Raw genomic sequence first — 19386 nt, 5'->3', positions numbered from 1 at the left:
GTGGTTAAAAAACACGGAAAACTATTTACCGTTTGAATAAAACTTCTGAAACTGATTAAGAATAGAGCTTTGGTTGAGAGTTTGCCTTGTTGAACCATAATCAGCATATGAAGCCCAGTAACGCAATCAGATTTAACATGTGGAACCTAATCGATGGAATAATTCCCTGGCAACAACACTTCAACAATCGGAAACTTAACTTTGCCAATCTCGGTAACCAGCCCTGCGTCAAGAGCCTCTTCAAGTATGCGAAACTACCAGGAATAACCTATCAAGGCTTTGTCAGTCCGAGGATAAAGATTCAAAACCAACCAACATAGTTAAGTTTATTACAAACTTAAATAAATATGTTATATCTGATTAAGTTACTCGGCTTCGTATGCTTACGATTAAGATTACCTGGAGGTAATTCCCAAATAGAACAAGCAGACTATATGCAAATTATACATATTACGGTATCTTGAAGTGACTGTGTGCCGGCACCAGCACCGTTTAAAAAGTTTAAAATATCAACTTCATTTGGAGATTTTTAATTTTCTTATATCTAGCTACTCGCTTACCCCAATGATGCAACAGCTGGCACAAGTTGAAAATAATGAGACAAGAAATGTTAATTCAAGATATTTGATAATCGAAAACTTAAACTTGATGCTTTGTAGGCAGCAAATCAGTCAGTTTTTTTACATTAATTTAACGTCTGCAGACGTTGGTGGTTGTTTCTTGAATAAAAGCATCTATGACACAACACACAGAAGTGATTGGTAAGCTGTGTGACGTCACAAAGGAAATGGTGTGAAAGTAACACATCGGGAGATGAGTCTCCTTACAAGTCAGCAGATGTGAACTGAGCACATGCGCATGGCAGTTGCGCAAGTGACAACTGAGCTTGCAACACTTCAGCAAGCCGAAGCTTCAAATGTCACAAGTCTGCATGACCAAGCACGTCCGAACTGAGCAAGTCAATCTTATTTGCTGACTTGGCAGTAGCTGAAATGTACTTGCTGAGTTGTCGCATGCCGATTGCCGAGTGGTCTGACAACCCCGGGACAATTTACAGGTGATGTCAAGTTGACAAAAGATAATTGTGATCAATTTTACGTTCTCACACCAGAAAGCAACATTTGAGCGGCAGTATTGTAATATTTTAGTCATTATCCGCGCATGTACGATCTGCTTCACAAGAATGAGTTTAAAGATGGAGGAGTGTCCCATGGCCATGGCCCATAAGATAACAATTTTTTCAAAAACTTCCATAAATATTCACCATGGTAGGTCAGCAGCAGCGAGTTTAAAATTCCAAGTAGCGTATTCGTCCCAAACAAAATGATGCTGACCAAGATGTGTCTGCGTGTTGACGGCTCAACTGCGATTTTCTTCCATATCATTTTGACCAAAGAAAAAGCGAGAAACTCTACTTTTTCAACATTAACTTTCCTCCATCACAAAATTATACAAACTCCCTTGCCTTTCTTCCTTGACCCCCGCAGACTTTGTGAGAACCCTTTCCCGTCCCCTGTATCATGTTCTTGCCCAGTGGTTGCCAATTGAGGGTTGCCAGTTTCGTTGTTGTTGCTTCGACGTTGCTTGAGCGACAGCAGTGTTTCCCCATGCTTTGCTTTCGATTCTGGGTCTCGTTTTAGTTTAAACAAACCGGACTTTTTAGAAGAGAAACTCTTGATGACGTCACCGTTCTGATGCTGCGGTTGCGAGTACATCTTTAGCTTTGTGACGTTTTTACGGGTGGTTACGTCATGATTGTTATCGGTTTTTCTGCCATCTGGTGGCAGTTCAGAGCTTGTGGATGCGTCGGATTTTAGCTGAAAACAAAACAAAAAAAACAATATAACATAATAAACAATACATTATTGTATAATCATCATCTTTACAATGAAGTTATTTATTGCAAAAGATAAACGAAGTTGTGAAAATAAATTTACGACGATATAAAATTCTAAAATAAAACTTTTGTCACTGAACTTATCATTAAAACTCTTCCTTTGAACTCACCAATAGTCCAAAAAGATGCGTAGTGCGACAAAAAATAGAACAAACGCAGAAAGTATCACACTAGATTACTGAAAACAAGTTATATTATATTAACAATATTACAAGACCCAAGGCATTCAAACAAGAAAAGACCATGGTCAATCAATGTAAGCCAAGTAATGTCAAGCAAACTTAAAACTTCAGCACATTTCCGAGGTATATTTCTCATTTCATTTAAAACGTTGCTTCAAACTGTAAATTATATTAGAAGCCCACGCGGCAAGAAAGCGTTTGCAGCTTCAACTTATGCACTTGATATGTGACATTGTGACAATGCCAATAGACAACACCAAACGTTTTTCTGTACTTGGTTCAGAAAAAAAAAAACTTGTTTCATGTTCCAGAAAATCTGAGAATTTATCGCCACGGCACGTTTTGGATTTCAGATTTCACAAAGAGGTTGCAAATTGTGTTTAATAAAAAGGAAAAAAAAAACATGGAAAAACTTTATATAAGCAGATTAACAGTTTGTTTTAATAAAAGCAGCAAAGTTAGTACAAAAGAAATAAAAAATAGACACCTCCTTTGTGTGAGTGGCTTGCATAACTTGCACATGCACATTGCACAAATGTTTCCTGCTGGACACATATGTAAACTTTATCATGAACTCTGCCACACAAATGGTGGCTCTAAACGAAGATGGCAACTCCAAGCAATCGGTGGTGGTTTTGAGCAAATCTTCTCACATTTTTTCAACGACAATTGATGTTGGCAAAATATAAAACTATTTCAACTTTTTTCTTCTCAGTCACAAATCTCGACTCCGTCGCTTTAGTCTGTAACCTCCATCTTGTGGTAGACATGTTACTCTGACGTCATAAAGATGATAGCTCCGATAAGAGAGAATTAGTTACAGTAAAGGGACCAGGAAGCCACAAATACAGAATGTCTGGGCCAGGTTTCTAACTAAAAGGAGGGGGTCACAAGTCCCATGCTAATGTTCCGCTCGGTGCCGCAAGAACTTTTAGAGTTGTTGCATTTTCATGAATTCAGGAATCAGGGAATTGCAGGTTGTATTTAGTGCATCAGCAATCGACAAGTCATATTTGTCAAAACTTGTCGTAGAATTCATCAATGGTCTCGATATTGATCTACCACACCATATATGACATTGCATTAGTATACGAGAGATACTGACACTCATATATGGATCATCTTGGATTCCGCTCAAGACTGATGTACCAAATACTTTGCTTTGTATCAATGCAACACAATTGAAAATAAAACCCAACTCCGTCAGAGAGTGAGATTAAAAATTAGCAAAACAAAAAAGAAACAAACACAAAGTTTGCTGAGTCTGCGCATTACGTCATCGCGATTCAGCAAACAAAAACTTTTTTAGACAAAAAAAGACACCAACTTAACAACCCGCAGGGGTAGCGAACCCTCACCCTCGGGCACATACAAGACGTCATCTTACAAATCGTAGGATCTGTCTTTACGGCGGAAGGATATGGCAAGCCTCGGCAGAGAGAATTTGAAACTTTTTTTCGCTGTGGACTGAATTTTAAAGACCATTTGTAAGCAAGAACTCATACAGTTAAACAACAAACACAACACTGGATATACTGTACACGTGTGTACTTGTTTGTGTGTGTGTTTGCGCACATATTTGTGCATCTAGTCGCATACTGTGCATTGTCAGGTTTAATTTGAAACATTTCTTAGAAATAACAACGTAAGTGGACGCATTGTGACGCATGAGTGCATTGAAAGTAATGAGATGAATAGAAGCCTATTTTTTTCACGATCAGACTTGTACTTGCAGGTTGCCATGGCAGAAGATTAAATCAGTCAAACGATCGTCTGGGTAGGTACAGATCATGTTCTTATTTCGCCACAATAACATTGTCTGCTATGGAACAACAGTGAAAGTCCTGGTACGACGTTAGAAGGGGCGCCAGTTCGACACCAGGAAGGAGCAAGCTACTGTGTCCTCCGCAAGACACTTAATGGTTTGAAATGGACACGGAGATTGTCTTCCTGTCTACATCGTTCTTCCCTATATCTTCCACCACGACAGTACACTACATACGTTTACTGCACGGTTGATGATGTAACTATGTATTCAATGACGAGGTAACTTGGAAAGCATACCCTAAAAAGCAGTAGTAAAACAATCAAAACTCCCACGCTATGCTCACTGCTCTCGCAAGCACAGGGTAAAAAATACCATTGGTTCCAATATCGCTGTGACTGCAACGCTACTGCAGAGGTCATTCAACAACATGTCGCCACAATGACTTGCGCAGGAGGCAAATAAATACATTTGGTGATAGCAATGAATAAGATCTGCACTCTGCAGTCTGTGCTTTACAGATTCAACAGTTTAGATTCGTCAACGTCTGGTAAATGAGCAAGAACGGCAAAAGGATTAAGAAGAGAAAGATTGCGAATACCACCGGCAGCTGAATATAAAACGAAATAAAGCAACAAACATCCTCACCATGTCCGTTTCCTGTCCTTTGTGCCAAAATTCCGACTCGGACTTTGCCTCCACAGCTGATATTCCATTCTTCTTGTCTCTCTTGCTCCGACCTTTGAACGATTGCCTGCGAATGGAACAGACGCTTCAAGCATCCCCAACAACTTTGCCAAGCGCAGCTCAGTCAAACATACGGAATAAATCAATGTCCTATTCAAACAATTTTTTGCAAAATTAATTTCCCAGTTTGCGTCATTTGCGTGCCACGTCTACGTCATCAACGTGTTGCGTTTGCGTCATTTACGTGCAGAGGCGCTGTTTGTATGTGTTTTGAACATTTCAGGTTAACCTAATGATCAGTGACAACGTTTAATTCTACGTTAGGTCTTGTTTTGCATAACGTAGCGTTCAGTCAGATGGACATTGGACAGGTTGACATTGCAGGAAACTATCCCAACCACAGCGTCCTTGTTTTAACACCCAGGCCAACACTTGACCAAGGATGTAACTTTTTATAGACGCGAGTTGCAAGGTACACTCCAATAATCGAAAAAAGAACAAGAACCGTATTTCGAGCCGACTTATTTTGAAAAGCAAATGGCGGGTACGCCGACGACCGACGTGCAGTAAACACACTTTTATTATTTGATAACTTTGAAAACAAACAAATTATGATGTTGCTTTATTGCGAAGTCAACGTGGGAGACAGGTCAAAATTTGAAATGGACACAAATATATTGCAAAATGCTTAGCATTGTTATTTTTATTTCGAGGATAAAATGCCCATACGTTAGTCGGAATAGGGTTAATATAACGATTGGTTGAGTGCAGACATAACCTTTCCCTTCGTTGGTTGCCACTGATCAGCAACTACAAGAAGTGTCGTACCTGCTACTGTGCGACTGAGCTAACAGAGGCGGCGAACACACACTTCAAATTCAATCTTCAAGTGGTTTGAATAATAAATTTAATTATTGAGCGATTCTTGTGTACATAGGCAAGCACATACCAAGTGGCGACCACTATCAATCAATGACTTCTGTTTGGCATAAACCTTTTAAACAGTTACCAAAGTGGCATCACTTAGAACTCATCGTTTCGATTTGAAGATTTTGACATCGTTTGAATCGCTCTATTATTAGTTTTTCAAATAAAGAAGTGAATAAGTGTGAAATAAAACTAGTGGAACAACCCAGACAGCAAATCATTCGTTTTTTACATTGATTCAACATCTGCAGATAAAGAATCAATGTAAAAAACAATTGGTTTGCTGTCTAAGAAGATCAAACATTTCCATTGGTTTTGTGGCAAATAAATTGTAAGATCACCACATAACTACAAGATACACCCATGGCCCCATTGTGGTTGGTGGAAGCAAACTACTTACAATGCTCAGTTTAAAAACTGATTGTAACATGAAATAGAAATTAATGGAAAACAACTTACAAAGGCGAAAAACATAGTCCAAGTTTAAGAATGGAACCTGGCAAATTTGTGAAAACTGTCATAAAAACGTGAGCACAAATCAAAACAATACCTCACCCTCTACGGCCAGATTTTCTTGATCCAGAATTTTTTCCATTTAATTTAAGACCAGCAAACAATTTCTTTTTTCTAGAATCCTTCTGAGCTTTCACCATTTTATGCAGCATCGCCTTTATCTCTTCATCTTCAGTGACGTCTGAGAAGGCAACAAAGATTGTAAAAATGGTGGCTGGGGAGAAAACAAGACGTACATCCGGGATAAGGCGCTCCATCAGCTAAGGAGGTCAACGTTGGGCGATGTGGTAATGCCTGCCATGATTGTTAGACGGCGATATGACGAGACTACGCCGAAAAATTTTAAAAACAGGGACCGAGGCACGATTTAAAGAGGTGGACGCAGTCCATGCTTTTTTCACGAGAGGATCGTCTTCAGACAGTCTTAAGGTAAGGTACTGAGAAGCTTGAGCCTTCAGCAGGACTGTTATCTCTTCTAGCACTAGTTGCTACGTTCATCTAATGAATGAGAATGTTTCTGCTTTTACTTTCACACTCATCAGATAAACGTTGCAACTAGTGCTAGAAAAGATTTAGGGTAGATCTCCCTGGGGTGAGGTTAAACAGGGGCTTATTCGTGAGAGGGTTTCGCGAATACAAAATGCAACATTATGATCGTAGGAGTTACAGCGCTGCCATATCGCTATTGCATCCGTGTTATTTTTTCAACTCAGACAAGTTAATGACACAAATGAAATGTATCGAACTTAGTTTTTGTTATGGATTTATAAGCTACCAGGCGTAGGCAAGGTAGCTTTAGTCTTTATTGATTATAACGCTTGCCACTGAAGCACAAGCATTATGTTTGCATTGTGACTAGAAAGCGTGGAACGTCCTTCGCAATACGCTGATATATAAAATGAAAGTATTTGTCCCAGTACACATGAAGTTCATACTGACATAGATAGCTAATAAACAAAAAAGTAAAAAATGCTTCAGAAGAGCTTTGCGCCAAAACAAGGCGGTCGGCTCTACTCGATACAGACGAAACTGCAAAGCTAAATGTCATATTTCTATTAATTGTTTACTTAGAATGATTTATGGCAAAACAAAGCGCAGAGCCAAATCCAAGACGTGCGCCGCAAATGACGCTTCAAAGCGTAAAGACAACGCAAATTTATTTATAAGTTTTCGTGAAGACTTGATATTGCAAGTACCCGACTGTATAGGAATTATCTTAGTCAACAATTCTGCTTCCAAAATATTTAGACAATAGACAATCGGTTGCTTCGTCTTGCCAAGGCTGACAAGACCTATATATTTTAAGCGAATCAACACACAACGAGTTTTCTATGTTCGATTGTTCGCCAACTTTCGGTGTTTATTTGCTCACACTAGCATTCTTGTTTCCCACCATGATCTTGCAAGTTGCCAGCTGAATCTCATGTCGACGACTACAATGGGCTAGTCGCTAGAAAATGCATCGAAACTCGTTCAATCACAAAAACTCACAAACTCAATTACAAAGCGCCCAACATGAAGCAACCCGTCAACCACAGGCTAATATGACGTCACAATTCTTCAGGAAGTCCGGATTGCTTGCCAGCCATCAACGAGACACAATCTCGTATCCACAGGTATAAAGGGTTTGCAAAAATTACTTCTAAGAGATACCAATCTTCTGCCACTGCCGAAGAGAAGTAGATTTTTATACATGATGATGTTGGGTTGCAGCGTGAACTGCAAACATTAGCAGCAAAATAGATGAATGGAAATGAGCGCATATTTGTTTCGTCCATTGTTCGTCAACTTTCATTCAACTATTCCCGAACAATGATGGAAACTGAAGCAGTGAGCGACTGTAGACGCGAACACTGAGTGCACGCCGCAACAAACAAGCCAGACAGACCAACAAGAGACAGTCAGCAAAAGTCTCGGCCTTCCAAGTCTCATGCGCGAGCCGCGAACTTTAGCGATTTCAACTCGAGCTAACGACAAACCTAATATAGAACCAAACAATACCGTATAAAAAAAAATTTACATCTACAAAATTTTTTTTTCTACAATAGACGAGAAAATTGCAGAATAAACCACTTGGCTTTTGTAGGCTATATGCCGCATGCGGAAATAAAATGACCTTATCTGAGACAAAGCTTTACTACGTCACCAGCTCAGACATTCTATGCAACGCAACAACGCGTGCGTGCTTGGTTGTGACGACACAAACGAGACTGTATTTGGAGGGGAGTCAGAATTGATTTGGTGTCTTCCCAATTGCACATACGTCACAATATGGTAGGAAGCAGATCGCGACTGTTGACACAATCACAAATCGACTTCCAGACTGGCTTCCACTCTATGCAAGACAGTGAGGCCTACACGCCTCACCCATCGATGAGCATTTCATTGGTAAGGATGGCGCGAGTTGCATGAACCAGTATACCTAATCCATTCATTGTTTGTTAACATTGTCAATACTTCCACAAACTGATTAAACAACATTTCTGTTTGTCACAAGAGAATAGTGATAAACAACGTTACCTGATGGCAATTCACCGAATTTGTTCTTGATGGTCGGATCTGCATTGTTTTCGATTCCAAGTATTTCGATGACTTCCATCTGTATTGATAATAATAATTATAAAAACATTGACACCGATGATGGCATTACTACTTTTAATTAAAGCGAACAAAGTCATTTTGGTCCAGGAAACGTTTGCAGTTTCCCTACCGGTTGTGAAAACTACAAACTTTTTAGACAAGAGTGATTTCATTTGCTTTGTGCTCTGCTTAGCTTCGTGGTTGCCATTAAAGACTTTTTGCGGTATTTATTGTATAAGGTATTCTATTAGTCAATATAAGAAGGTGATCATCAACATTTTCAGCCTGTGGTAGCCCACGGCTGAGCGAAGGCCTTCCCTTTTTCTTGTCAATCCAGTCGATCCTATGTTTTTGTATACCAGTTGGTTGTTCCACATTCTTTGTCAATCTTGTCTCTCCATCTCATTTTTACCTCCCCTCGTTTGCGTTTGTTTCCCTTCGGTGTCCAAGTTGTTAATTTGTTAGTCCATCTGTTGTCCTGGCATCTTGCTATACGACCTGCCCATGACCAATTTAGTTTTTTTATAGTTATCACAATATTCCCGTAATTTTGTTTGCTTTTGAATTCAGCAGTTTTTGTCTCGCCATATTAAACCCATCATAATTCGTTCATGTGCTCTTCGTACCGATTTTAGTTTAAGGAGTTAACTTTTAGTAAAGTTCTAAATTTCCATGTAACAGTTTGAGAGAAAAAGGCGTAGTTGATAACATATTCTAATTGGTATTTCTTATAATACTGTACTATGTACAATTGTACATGCTTGGCATTATGCACTGCATTATCAATACGATGCAAAATTTCTCATATATTGTTTGTACTTTATTGACGAATTGACGATAGTGTAATAAATGCCTTCCTGATCACTCGCTCTCGTTGGTCTATGTACAAACACCGCATGTTTGAAACATGGTAAGAAGAAACACTTTTGAACGACTTTGAACTGCATCGTGGAGTGGTCGAACGACGTCACAAGTAATGTGGGGGATTCCCCAACGGCAACGACTAAGTCCCTCAGGACACGAAGCAAGATAATTTCAAGAAAGTCAAACGGAAACTTTTCTTTGTTATTGCATAAACCGTGATGACAATTCAGTTGCACAACTAAACGCCGTGAACGGTTAAGCAATGCTTGAATGCCTTTCATTGATTGAAACAGTTGCTTTGTGACATCTGACATGACTCAAATAGAAAAAAATGCATTGTGAAAAACTTAGTGCTGTGATAATGTTTCCCAACAGAATCGCTCGAAAAAAGTTTGTCAAAACTATTACGAAGATGCTTCCAAACTAATCGTAAAAGATGCTTGGAGAAAATTTGAAGCACAAATGCAGGCACAGTCTAACCAGCTAACATTAGGCTTAAAGATGAAGCGATGCTGCCAGCAAGTAACTCCACAAACATACAACAAAGTATAGAGAGACCTTTCAACTGCGCTGAGAGATCTTGCATTCAAAAACTTCATTTAAAAAGCTGGCATTTAAATTGTCTTCCGGGCCAACTTTAGATCCTCTTTAGATAGGTTGGCCTCTGGCCTGTGAGATGAGGTCATGCATTATTGATAGGAATCGACAAGAAGTAATCAAGAAATCCCATGTGAATTATTAACACCATTGTGACATAGTGTATTCATCTGAGTGCCTTTTCCTGTTCTGTCATAAAGACAACAACGCAGCATAATTTTAAAAAATGTAGCTGTCACTGGTTCTTGTTCATGCCAGTTACTGAGTGGATTTTCAACTTCAATGGAGCAAACTAGAAGTTGTCACGTCTGATGGCTATTCATTCAACCAAAGTTGAAAAAATGCTGAAAAAATTAACACCAAGCAGACTGCATGGTCAGAAAGTGTTTACCTAAAGCCGGAAGTCGCTTTGAATTACGATGTTGATCAAACACCTGATCTGATGCAGATGTTGGCAATCATGGTTTATCAAACCGCTCTGTCATTTTGACATGCATACAAAGTCATTCATTTTGGCTGTTGGGTTTGTGGCTTAAAGCAATAAACAATCAAATCTTTTTGTCAATCACCGACTAATGCTTACTACTCTCATCCGTTGTGGAGGATCAGCAGATAAAGTGGCAGCTCATACAGAATTCAGGCATAAGACAAAATCAACGAACCCATCCGTCAGTTCACCAAGAAATCTGCTTAAAGTCCAACTATGCTTCCGTCTGAGCACGCTTCCTCCAAGGTTTCAATGAAACAATTATGTAAACAAACAGTGAGCTGAAGCGCGAGTTGCCATCGCGTTTGATTATGACGTCACACTACCTGGCACCAACATGCGGCCGCGTGGAGGGGGGTCCATCCGTCCTTGTCCCGGGGGTTGATGTTGTTTGTGTGGAGGAGGAAGAGACGCGTGAGGTCCAGGTATCCATTCGCTGCTGCCACATGAAGCTGTAATGGAACCAGAAGTTTCAATGTTTAAGCAAAATATATTTTAACAACGTTTATTTACTTTACTATTGTTATTGGTTCAAATGATGGACAACATTCTTGTCCGACGCAAATAACTGGTTATAGTTCTAATAATTACATGCATATTGCAGCAGTATGCGCATTAATTGCAAGAATATGATTTTAAATTGCTAAACTTGGCAAGTTAGTTTCAACACTGGTATATAAACTTAAGCACCACTAACGCATTTAACGTTATTTTATTGACAAAGAGGGAAACAATTTATTCCCAAGGGGCCAAGATATAAATCAAATGTTTTCGGTACAGGGCTATGCCTGTGTCGACAAAAAAAAATTTAAACACTACATCAAGAAGAAAAAAATTGACAATTTGAGATTAGAGTCAGTCATCGCCGGGTGGAAAACCTCACAACAGTTGTGCAGCTCGGAGTGAGTGATACACATTACAAAGTGAACAGCTTTGTGGAAGCTAAAATCGTTTGTAAGCTCAAAAGTGATGTTCGGTCTTGTGGTAATGTTTAACTTCGTGCTTATTATGTATAAGCGACCATCCACCACAGAAACAACACATTTAATTGGAACTTAAAAATGGCTGAATCAGAATTTTTAAATGCGTTCAAAAAACAAACAAACAAATTTTAAAAAGACAAAGACAAATTTCATTTATACTTGTAGTTAGACAAAGCAAAGACCAGCTCGAAAGAACCGACGTGCAGGCAGACAAATTTAATCGCCTAACAAACTATCGATTTGTAAGAGAAACAAGCTTTCACCAGCAGAAACACGTCAATCACTGTCAGTTATTTTCGAACAAAGTATGCACGATCCATCGCGTCCATCTGACTGCCTGGTCAAAAAAGAAGTGGCTATCAGATTGTCTGCTCACAAACGTGACCATAGAGTAAAATTCACCATCCAACAGCATAACAGAACGTCCAAAAGACGTGCACTGCACACAAATGTTGAACAGTATGAACACACTTCCATTCATATTTTTAGCTCAATATAGCACAACCAAGCTACAAAGCTAAATTAAGACGTCTTGTAGTACATAACTGTTAAAACTTGCACAAACCACGTGAAAGAGGTTATTTGCACAATGCACAGACAATATTGAACTGAGGCAATTCCATCGCCATAGCTCCAACTTATCCAATACGTAATAACAAACTTGAAGAAGCTGCAATCACGTAGCTCACGTTTCAAATTCAAATCAGCTTTGGGCACTGCAGGTACATAATTCTCATCACTCGTCCCATAGATCCGAATGTAATTAATTTGCAGTAACATCGCAACTCATTTCCTGGGTTACACTTTCCCACTATGTCACTACTGCGCCATATTCAGAATTGAATTAAAGTTAAAGGAGCTTTGTTGCCAAATTATGTGATCATGATACGAGAATCAAATGGCAGTTTCCAACTAAATATTGTGAATTTTCAATCGATTTGAAGTCGTCAAAATCTATCGCTCTCCTTCACCTACTATCACCAAAAATAGTAGGTATGACATACTAAAGGGATGTGCCACCCCACTTTGACAAGATTAGCAGTTCACGTAGTCTTGCCCAAGGACACGACGGCAATGTTGGACAGAAAACCGGTCACTCAACTGAACTCACAAGGTAAAGTAGCACACTTTTCGGTTTAATCGCCATGAAACCATACAAGCATGAAATAATTGTGAACTACAACCAACCTACAGAGCTCGACCAATCACATCGTCATTAACCCAAATCTATTTCTTCACAGCTGGGAAATGAGGTTCATTGGCATTTTCGCACGGCTATTGATGTGACTTGACATGGCGTCGAACCCATGTCTACCGACTCCATGACGGACACTCTACCACTACTGAAGCGTTGGTACAGCTTAATGAAAGGTGATAGGCCTACAATTTGGTTTAACTGTATTGACTTTCGCACTAAATCAGTTTGCATGATAAGCCTAACCCCTAGCAGCCCAGAATTTTCTGGCTCCAAAATGGAGCTCCGGTATGTGATAAAGATGTTATCAGTTTATCTTAAAAGTGATTTTTAAAAAAATTGGCAAGAATGATGCAGCTGCGTTTGTTTGAAATGATTTAAGAGCTGAGACAACTAGTTTTACTGCAGGATAATCCACAGAGCAATCCACTCAAATCACGTGAACCTCATGAAATATTTTGTGTACTTTGAAACCATTTAAAGCACAAGTTTAATGTTGTGTATTTTGATTGTTTGAATACGTTGTTTCAAATAAAAATAGAGTCAAAAATAATGCACAAACAAACACTCGGAGCAATGGAAAGGTAAATAAAATAAATTGTGGTGTTTGAAAAGCGACTAATCCAAAGGACGGCAATTCTGGAAGTTGATCGCTATTTCTATCCTGGCAACCCAAAGTAATGCTTTTTATGTCAGTAGGATCTCAAATAAAAAACAAAACCACATTTCATCCAAATACGGAAATGGCAGTTGTAAAGGATTTGAGGTGTATTACGTCACAATAGTGGTGGAATCAATGTTGATAGTTTAATTGAAAACATCACTTCGATTTAAAATGACAGCCGTTGAGAAAGCATCACCTTATTATGTGTAACAATGGAAGTGATGAAAAAGCAAAAAGACGCAGTAGCTATGACGGTGGAAGTTTGACGGCGTGCCAAGTAATAATAGGAATATATAAGGGAACGATCACTCATCAGCAAAGGTCATCAGTCATCATAAATTAGTAACAAGCTAACAACAAATTGCTTTGTAAGATGACCAAATAGCTAATTTAAGTGGCTTTTTATGGCGCACAAGCAAATTAGTTTACGATTCAAATGAAATGGTGGTGACGGCGACAGGGCAAAATCTATTCTTCCGTAAGTAGACGTTGAATCAACTTATAAAGAAACTGGATTGCTGCCTAGAAGTATGGGAAACTGTAGTCAATAATACAATTATAATATAAAATGAATTATTGTTTTGATTCAATGTCTGGAAACAAGTTTGATACCTACGATAGTATTTTGCAGTTAGAAACAAGACAGGGCTTTTTTCATTTCGTTTGGCACGAAATGGTTTATAATTATCGAGTAGTTGATTACTGAGCAAAGCTAAGAGGACATCATGAACGGATGTAACATAAATATCATCAAGAAGGCAAGTTATGCGACCTAACATGAAACCAAATGAACAACATGCAACTCACAATGGTAGCATCTACGTCATCAGTGACGTTGATGTCGCCTCCATTATCCAGGTACTCTTTAATGTCTTTGATAATGAGTCGCTCTCTAGATGAACGCGCTTCGTTTATGTTGTCTTGTGTAATACCTGTTGAGACAAAGCATAATATTACGTTGTGACATAATGATACTAGATTGTGACACAACAATAGCAGGCAACTAAACATTGCCATGCAACACTACAGGCTGCTCTTATTTGAAGCATGTTTTTGTTAGCGATCATTCGAGTTCATAGAGCCATTAAACCGCGCAACCTTTTTTTCAGAAATGCTCCAATATGAAGTCCTAAAATGCAATAGTTGTGATCAACGTTGTTGGTTCGATATCGCTCCAAAGCACACTTTTGAGTCTTGACAAAACACTCAATGACATTCCTGAAGGTTAACTTCTGTCTACCCTCCACTTAATCCAAGTTATGTCGTCAGAGGTGAGCCTGACGATTGGGTTCGTCCATGGTCAATAACGACATAACGAAAGATTGCAAAATGGATCCAGGAAGAGGCAATCGCCCCATAAAATACAGAAACGTGCCTTTATTCGGTATGTATTTGCAAGGTGAGATTAATGTACCCCTACGCATCATTGTGTTTTGTTGAAATCGCCCCCCCCTCTAAGGCTACTTGCTAGAACCGGTCCTGACTGGAGGGTGTAAATCGCCATAACTGTGAGTCATAAGTTGAATTCTTGGGCAAAGTAAACAACGACATTCAAAATAGTCTCGTTAAAAATAGATGTTTTTCAACTGCGCCGACCCCGACACCCTGCAATGTTTTTAATCATAGACAGCAATAAATAAGGAAACTTCCCACGCATAGCTAAATCAGTAACGTGGAAACGCGACCAGGAAACACATTCATATGATAGCACTGCGCGTCACTCCCAACCCACAAACTAGGACTGCCATGCATTGTGGTTTGCTGTTAACATCTACAACACGTTACGGCGGCTACGACTGAACAAAATAAGAAATCCTTAAATTGCTTCAAGCATGAGAGAAGAAGCCATGCAAATGTAGTAAACACAAGCGCAAACGTTGGTTTAATGTCAGTAAACAGCATGCTTGTGTTGAAACGGATAAAAATTCTTCCTCATATAAAAACAACTGAATTTTGCGGATCAGATAGGCTACTTTAACAATAATCTTTAAGAGAAAGTTGTAGGTAGTTTTGCAGACTTCAGCTTCCAATGCATGTGTGCATTTCAAACATGTGCTCCAGAGCATCGCCCTTATCACTGGAGTAAACCATCAATCTCGTTCATTAAATCGTCACAAATAACCAATGTACCTTGCTTAGACATTGCTTGTTCGATGAACTCTAAGGTGTCATCCTCTTCACATATGTCATAAGGCATATTGTGGTCGGCGTTCAGAGCGAGCAGGTCCGCACCGCTGTTAACAAGGAAATGTTATTTGTAGCTCTATATGAAATATGAGACCCAAAACTTTATGCCGGCGCAACCACAGGAGAGAGTGGTACAATGAATTGCAGTTTTGGAGAAATGCCATCATAAAGTAGACATTCGTTGGCGTCCAACCCTCGCAATACGGAGAGCAAGAGACGTTGAATCGTAGAGATATGGACTATAAATGCCTATTGCCTACATTCTTAACATGCATGCTATTACCGTTTTATTAGAATTTTTGCGATATTTGTATGTCCACAAGTACAGGCAGCATGAAGTGGTGTCCAAAACTCGCTATCTACAGCATTGACGTCAGCTTTGTGATCTAACAATAACTCCACAACATCATCCAGGTTGTCTATGCAAGCCTATAAATAAATATAACCACAGTCACATATGTGGGCCAATGTATCGCGGGGATAACAAGTTTGCTCTGTTGCTTAAAGACAAAAACAAACTAGAAAAACAAGCACTAAAATTGACCACTTAATTAGTGCAATATTCAGTTACGGAATGTGATTTGAGGTTATCTGTGCGAACAAAAAAATACTACAATCTGTTTGAACTGTCTCACCTACTCGTAAAATGTGCACTTCAAAGTATGACTAAAGCACAACTGGTACTGCTATTTTGCATTCATCAAATGCTGGCAATTCAATGTTTAATGCTCATTGATAGTTTTACACATTGATATAACTTCTACAACAGAAGATGATGAAGTTCTGGATGACAAGTTTTAAAAAACAGGGCACAAGTTTTTGTGTCAAATTTGAAACACATTAGCAAAAAAATCTCAACTATTCCAACAAAGGCTTCACATAAGCAAGTTTACTTATCAAACCATATAAATATAAATGTGAAAGTGGTCTCAAACTCGTTTCAATTCCAAGATTTCAGGGATGAAACTGGGAAGATAACCTTATACTGGTGAGTGGTGACAGACTATTAATGATTATCAATACAATTAAATAATATACAACCAAGCAACCACACGGCATTTAACATAATCCATTAAAATTGAACATAAACTATAAGCTACAAACGTTTTCGGCCATACACACGTTAGCCCTTATCAAGTAACAAAAAAATAACTGCTTATCATATCTACACTGAAAATGAATAACTGATCTAAAGACTGAATTGAAAAAACGAAATGCAAAATGAAACGGCATAGCATAAGAGAAATGGCCATGTGATGTGCCTTTCTCCTATACTATGCCATTCTTTTTGCATTTCGTTTTTTCAATTCAGTGTTTAGTTAGATCAGTTATTCATTTTCAGTGTAGATATGATAAGCAGTTATTTTTTTGTTACTTGATAAGGGCTAACGTGTGTATGGCCGAAAACGTTTGTAGCTTATAGTTTATGTTCAATTTTAATGGATTATGTTAAATGCCGTGTGGTTGCTTGGTTGTATATGTCTGTGGTTGAAGAAAGTGACCTCTTTACCAAAATTGTACAATTAAATAATGTAGAATCAATGTTAACTATAGATCTATATTTGAAGGAAAACACCTGCAATGACCCACAGTGTGCAAGGTTACCTGGTGCAGAGCAGTCAAGCCATCTTCATTTGCTTTGTTGGGGTCTATGTTTTGTTTGAGCAATTCTTCAACTAAAAAAGATACATACATAAAAGAAAATATATTATATCCTGAAACATACTAGTCTAATAGTTATATATATTACATGTGAGAAAAGACTGTCACATTTCTGTTATGAGGCTGAGAAAAACTAAAGTGATCAAGCTTTTGGTAATCTCAATAAAATAATGGGGGTGAAAGAAAATCTTATTCAGTTAACAAATTGTTAAAATTTTAAATGCAGTTAAAACACTTTATATGACATGTTATAATCTCAATTAGGCCTATAATAAATCAAATACCAAGGTTTTTACTACAGCTTCTAGCAACCAATAAAAAACGACACTCACGTTCATCATAATCGCTTCTTGCTGCAGCCTCCAATAGTGTAATACAATCTCCAAATTTCACTTTATTTGACTTTTGTAATTCATGTGCATCTGTACTGTTTGGATTATTTAGTTCCTGTTCATATTCCTTCCATCGTCGTAGTTGCTCTGTGCGGCGGTACTGAGCATGATTTAATCTGAAAGGATTACAAAAATGAATATATATAAGTTGTGAAATATATAATGATGCACTAGAGGCAAGAATTTGGCCAGAGGTCAGATGTTCCGGCCAAAGAATGTCAACTCCGGCCGGAGCTTCCGATTTTTGTTATTATCAAACACGTATGATATAACCATAATATCTAGTAACTAGTATCTACCTCATATAATCAATGTTTTAACTTGTGACCAAGCAGTTGTTGGCAGTAGCATTAACAGGGTGGTCCGGATTGTATTTTTTGACCCAGAGTGCTTTTTAAGAGCTATAACCATTCCAAGGGGCCCAGGAACTTAAAGAAACCACCTCATATTTCTTGGATATGGTGTGTTTTTATTGGAGCCTGAGAGTCTCATTGATACTGGGCCCAAATTATCCTCTCAACAGTCCTGGTTGTTGGTACACGACTGTTACCAAGCAGTGAAGCGATAACCAGGCACTCTTTGAAATTCCTTTATGGCAATGCTTATTGCTTAGAGTCCTTTAAAGGGGATCATTTAAGAGTAAACATCTGGATAGATTTCAAGTTTGGCTGTTTTTCTATCCACGTGATACAACCGTTATGATGTGCTTGAGACTGAAACAGGATAATCGGTTTAAAATTAGGCCGCAACAACTCATGATAAAAAATATCACTTCAATGAAAACCTGTGGTTTTACGTGAAAAATATTCTATAATTTCTAAAACTTTCAACAATGTAAGTGATGTTGAAACAACATCAGTTATAGTGAATAATAACATTTTTACAACAGCACTGTGTCATGTATCCTGTCATGCATTATTAATGATAGCACAAACATCTGAGACAGGTGTTTTTTATTGTTTTTGGTTTTGACAAAAAATTGTTCAAACGTAACAGTATCACATCTTGTGGGTTTCTAACTCATTGCAAGTTGTTTTATTCAAACAAAAATGTATTTTTACATTATTCATCTTGTATTTTAAACAATGTCCATCTGCATTCAGGATTGACGGTTTGACACCCATCAGCTATAGGCTAAATTGTGTTTAGGTGAAACACTAGAAAGTCATTTTATAAATGGACGTAGCCGTTAATTCAGTTATTATGCAGTGCTGCACTATAACTTATTCTAAATTTTAACCACAACAAAATAACTAAAACTTGAAAGATGCTAAAACATAAAATTCAAATGCAAAGACATGCAATTTCAAACCTGTCTTCAGTAGACATATTATTTACTCGGGCCAGCTCATCCACTAGCTCTTGGTGGTTAGCCATGCTCTCAGTGTTATGCCAAGTATAACTGTCTTGCACCTTATTACACTTGAATGTAGCAAACTACAAAAGAAAAACTGCAAACCAGCAAAACAAAATTTTACTGACAAATATTTATTTACATCAGACAAGAATGTCCATGGTCAAATCACACAATAAAGAAAAATAATACTATTCAGTTTGTTTGATAGAAAACCTGATAAGCATCCTAGAAATGTCTAACAGCAAATAGTGGTCTTGCTCAAAAAACAGACTCCCTACCTAGGTTCATGGGTTATTCATAATAGCTTGTCGTCTTGCTTCTTTTGCTTATCAATCAAGTTTATTTCGGCATTGCTCCACATTCCTTTTCAATGTACACATCATGAGATATAACAAATCGCTTTTTTGATATGGAAACTACACCATGAAGGCACCAAAAAAGCTGGAA

The 19386-nt window shown here is 38.3% G+C and overlaps 1 protein-coding gene across 1 annotated transcript; it reads right to left on the bottom strand.

The window, feature by feature from the left end:
- Window positions 1-859: 859 nt before the first annotated feature.
- LOC145771979 (protein phosphatase 1 regulatory inhibitor subunit 16B-like) lies at window positions 860-18959 on the bottom strand. The gene is made up of 11 exons (XM_082583763.1): window positions 18895-18959; window positions 17523-17698; window positions 17134-17204; window positions 15812-15957; window positions 15472-15575; window positions 14149-14273; window positions 10826-10951; window positions 8492-8570; window positions 6014-6152; window positions 4493-4598; window positions 860-1817 (listed from the first exon to the last, which is right to left on the bottom strand). The coding sequence occupies exons 1-11, from the start codon at window positions 18957-18959 to the stop codon at window positions 1440-1442; spliced, it is 1515 nt and encodes a 504-aa protein (XP_082439889.1). The 3' UTR covers window positions 860-1439.
- Between the last annotated feature and the right edge of the window lie 427 nt (window positions 18960-19386).

Source organism: Aplidium turbinatum, chromosome 6 (assembly GCF_918807975.1).
Source record: "Aplidium turbinatum chromosome 6, kaAplTurb1.1, whole genome shotgun sequence".
NCBI lineage: Eukaryota > Metazoa > Chordata > Ascidiacea > Aplousobranchia > Polyclinidae > Aplidium > Aplidium turbinatum.
The sequence above is the reverse complement of the archived record's forward strand: the minus strand, read 5'-3'. Positions and strand labels throughout refer to the sequence as shown.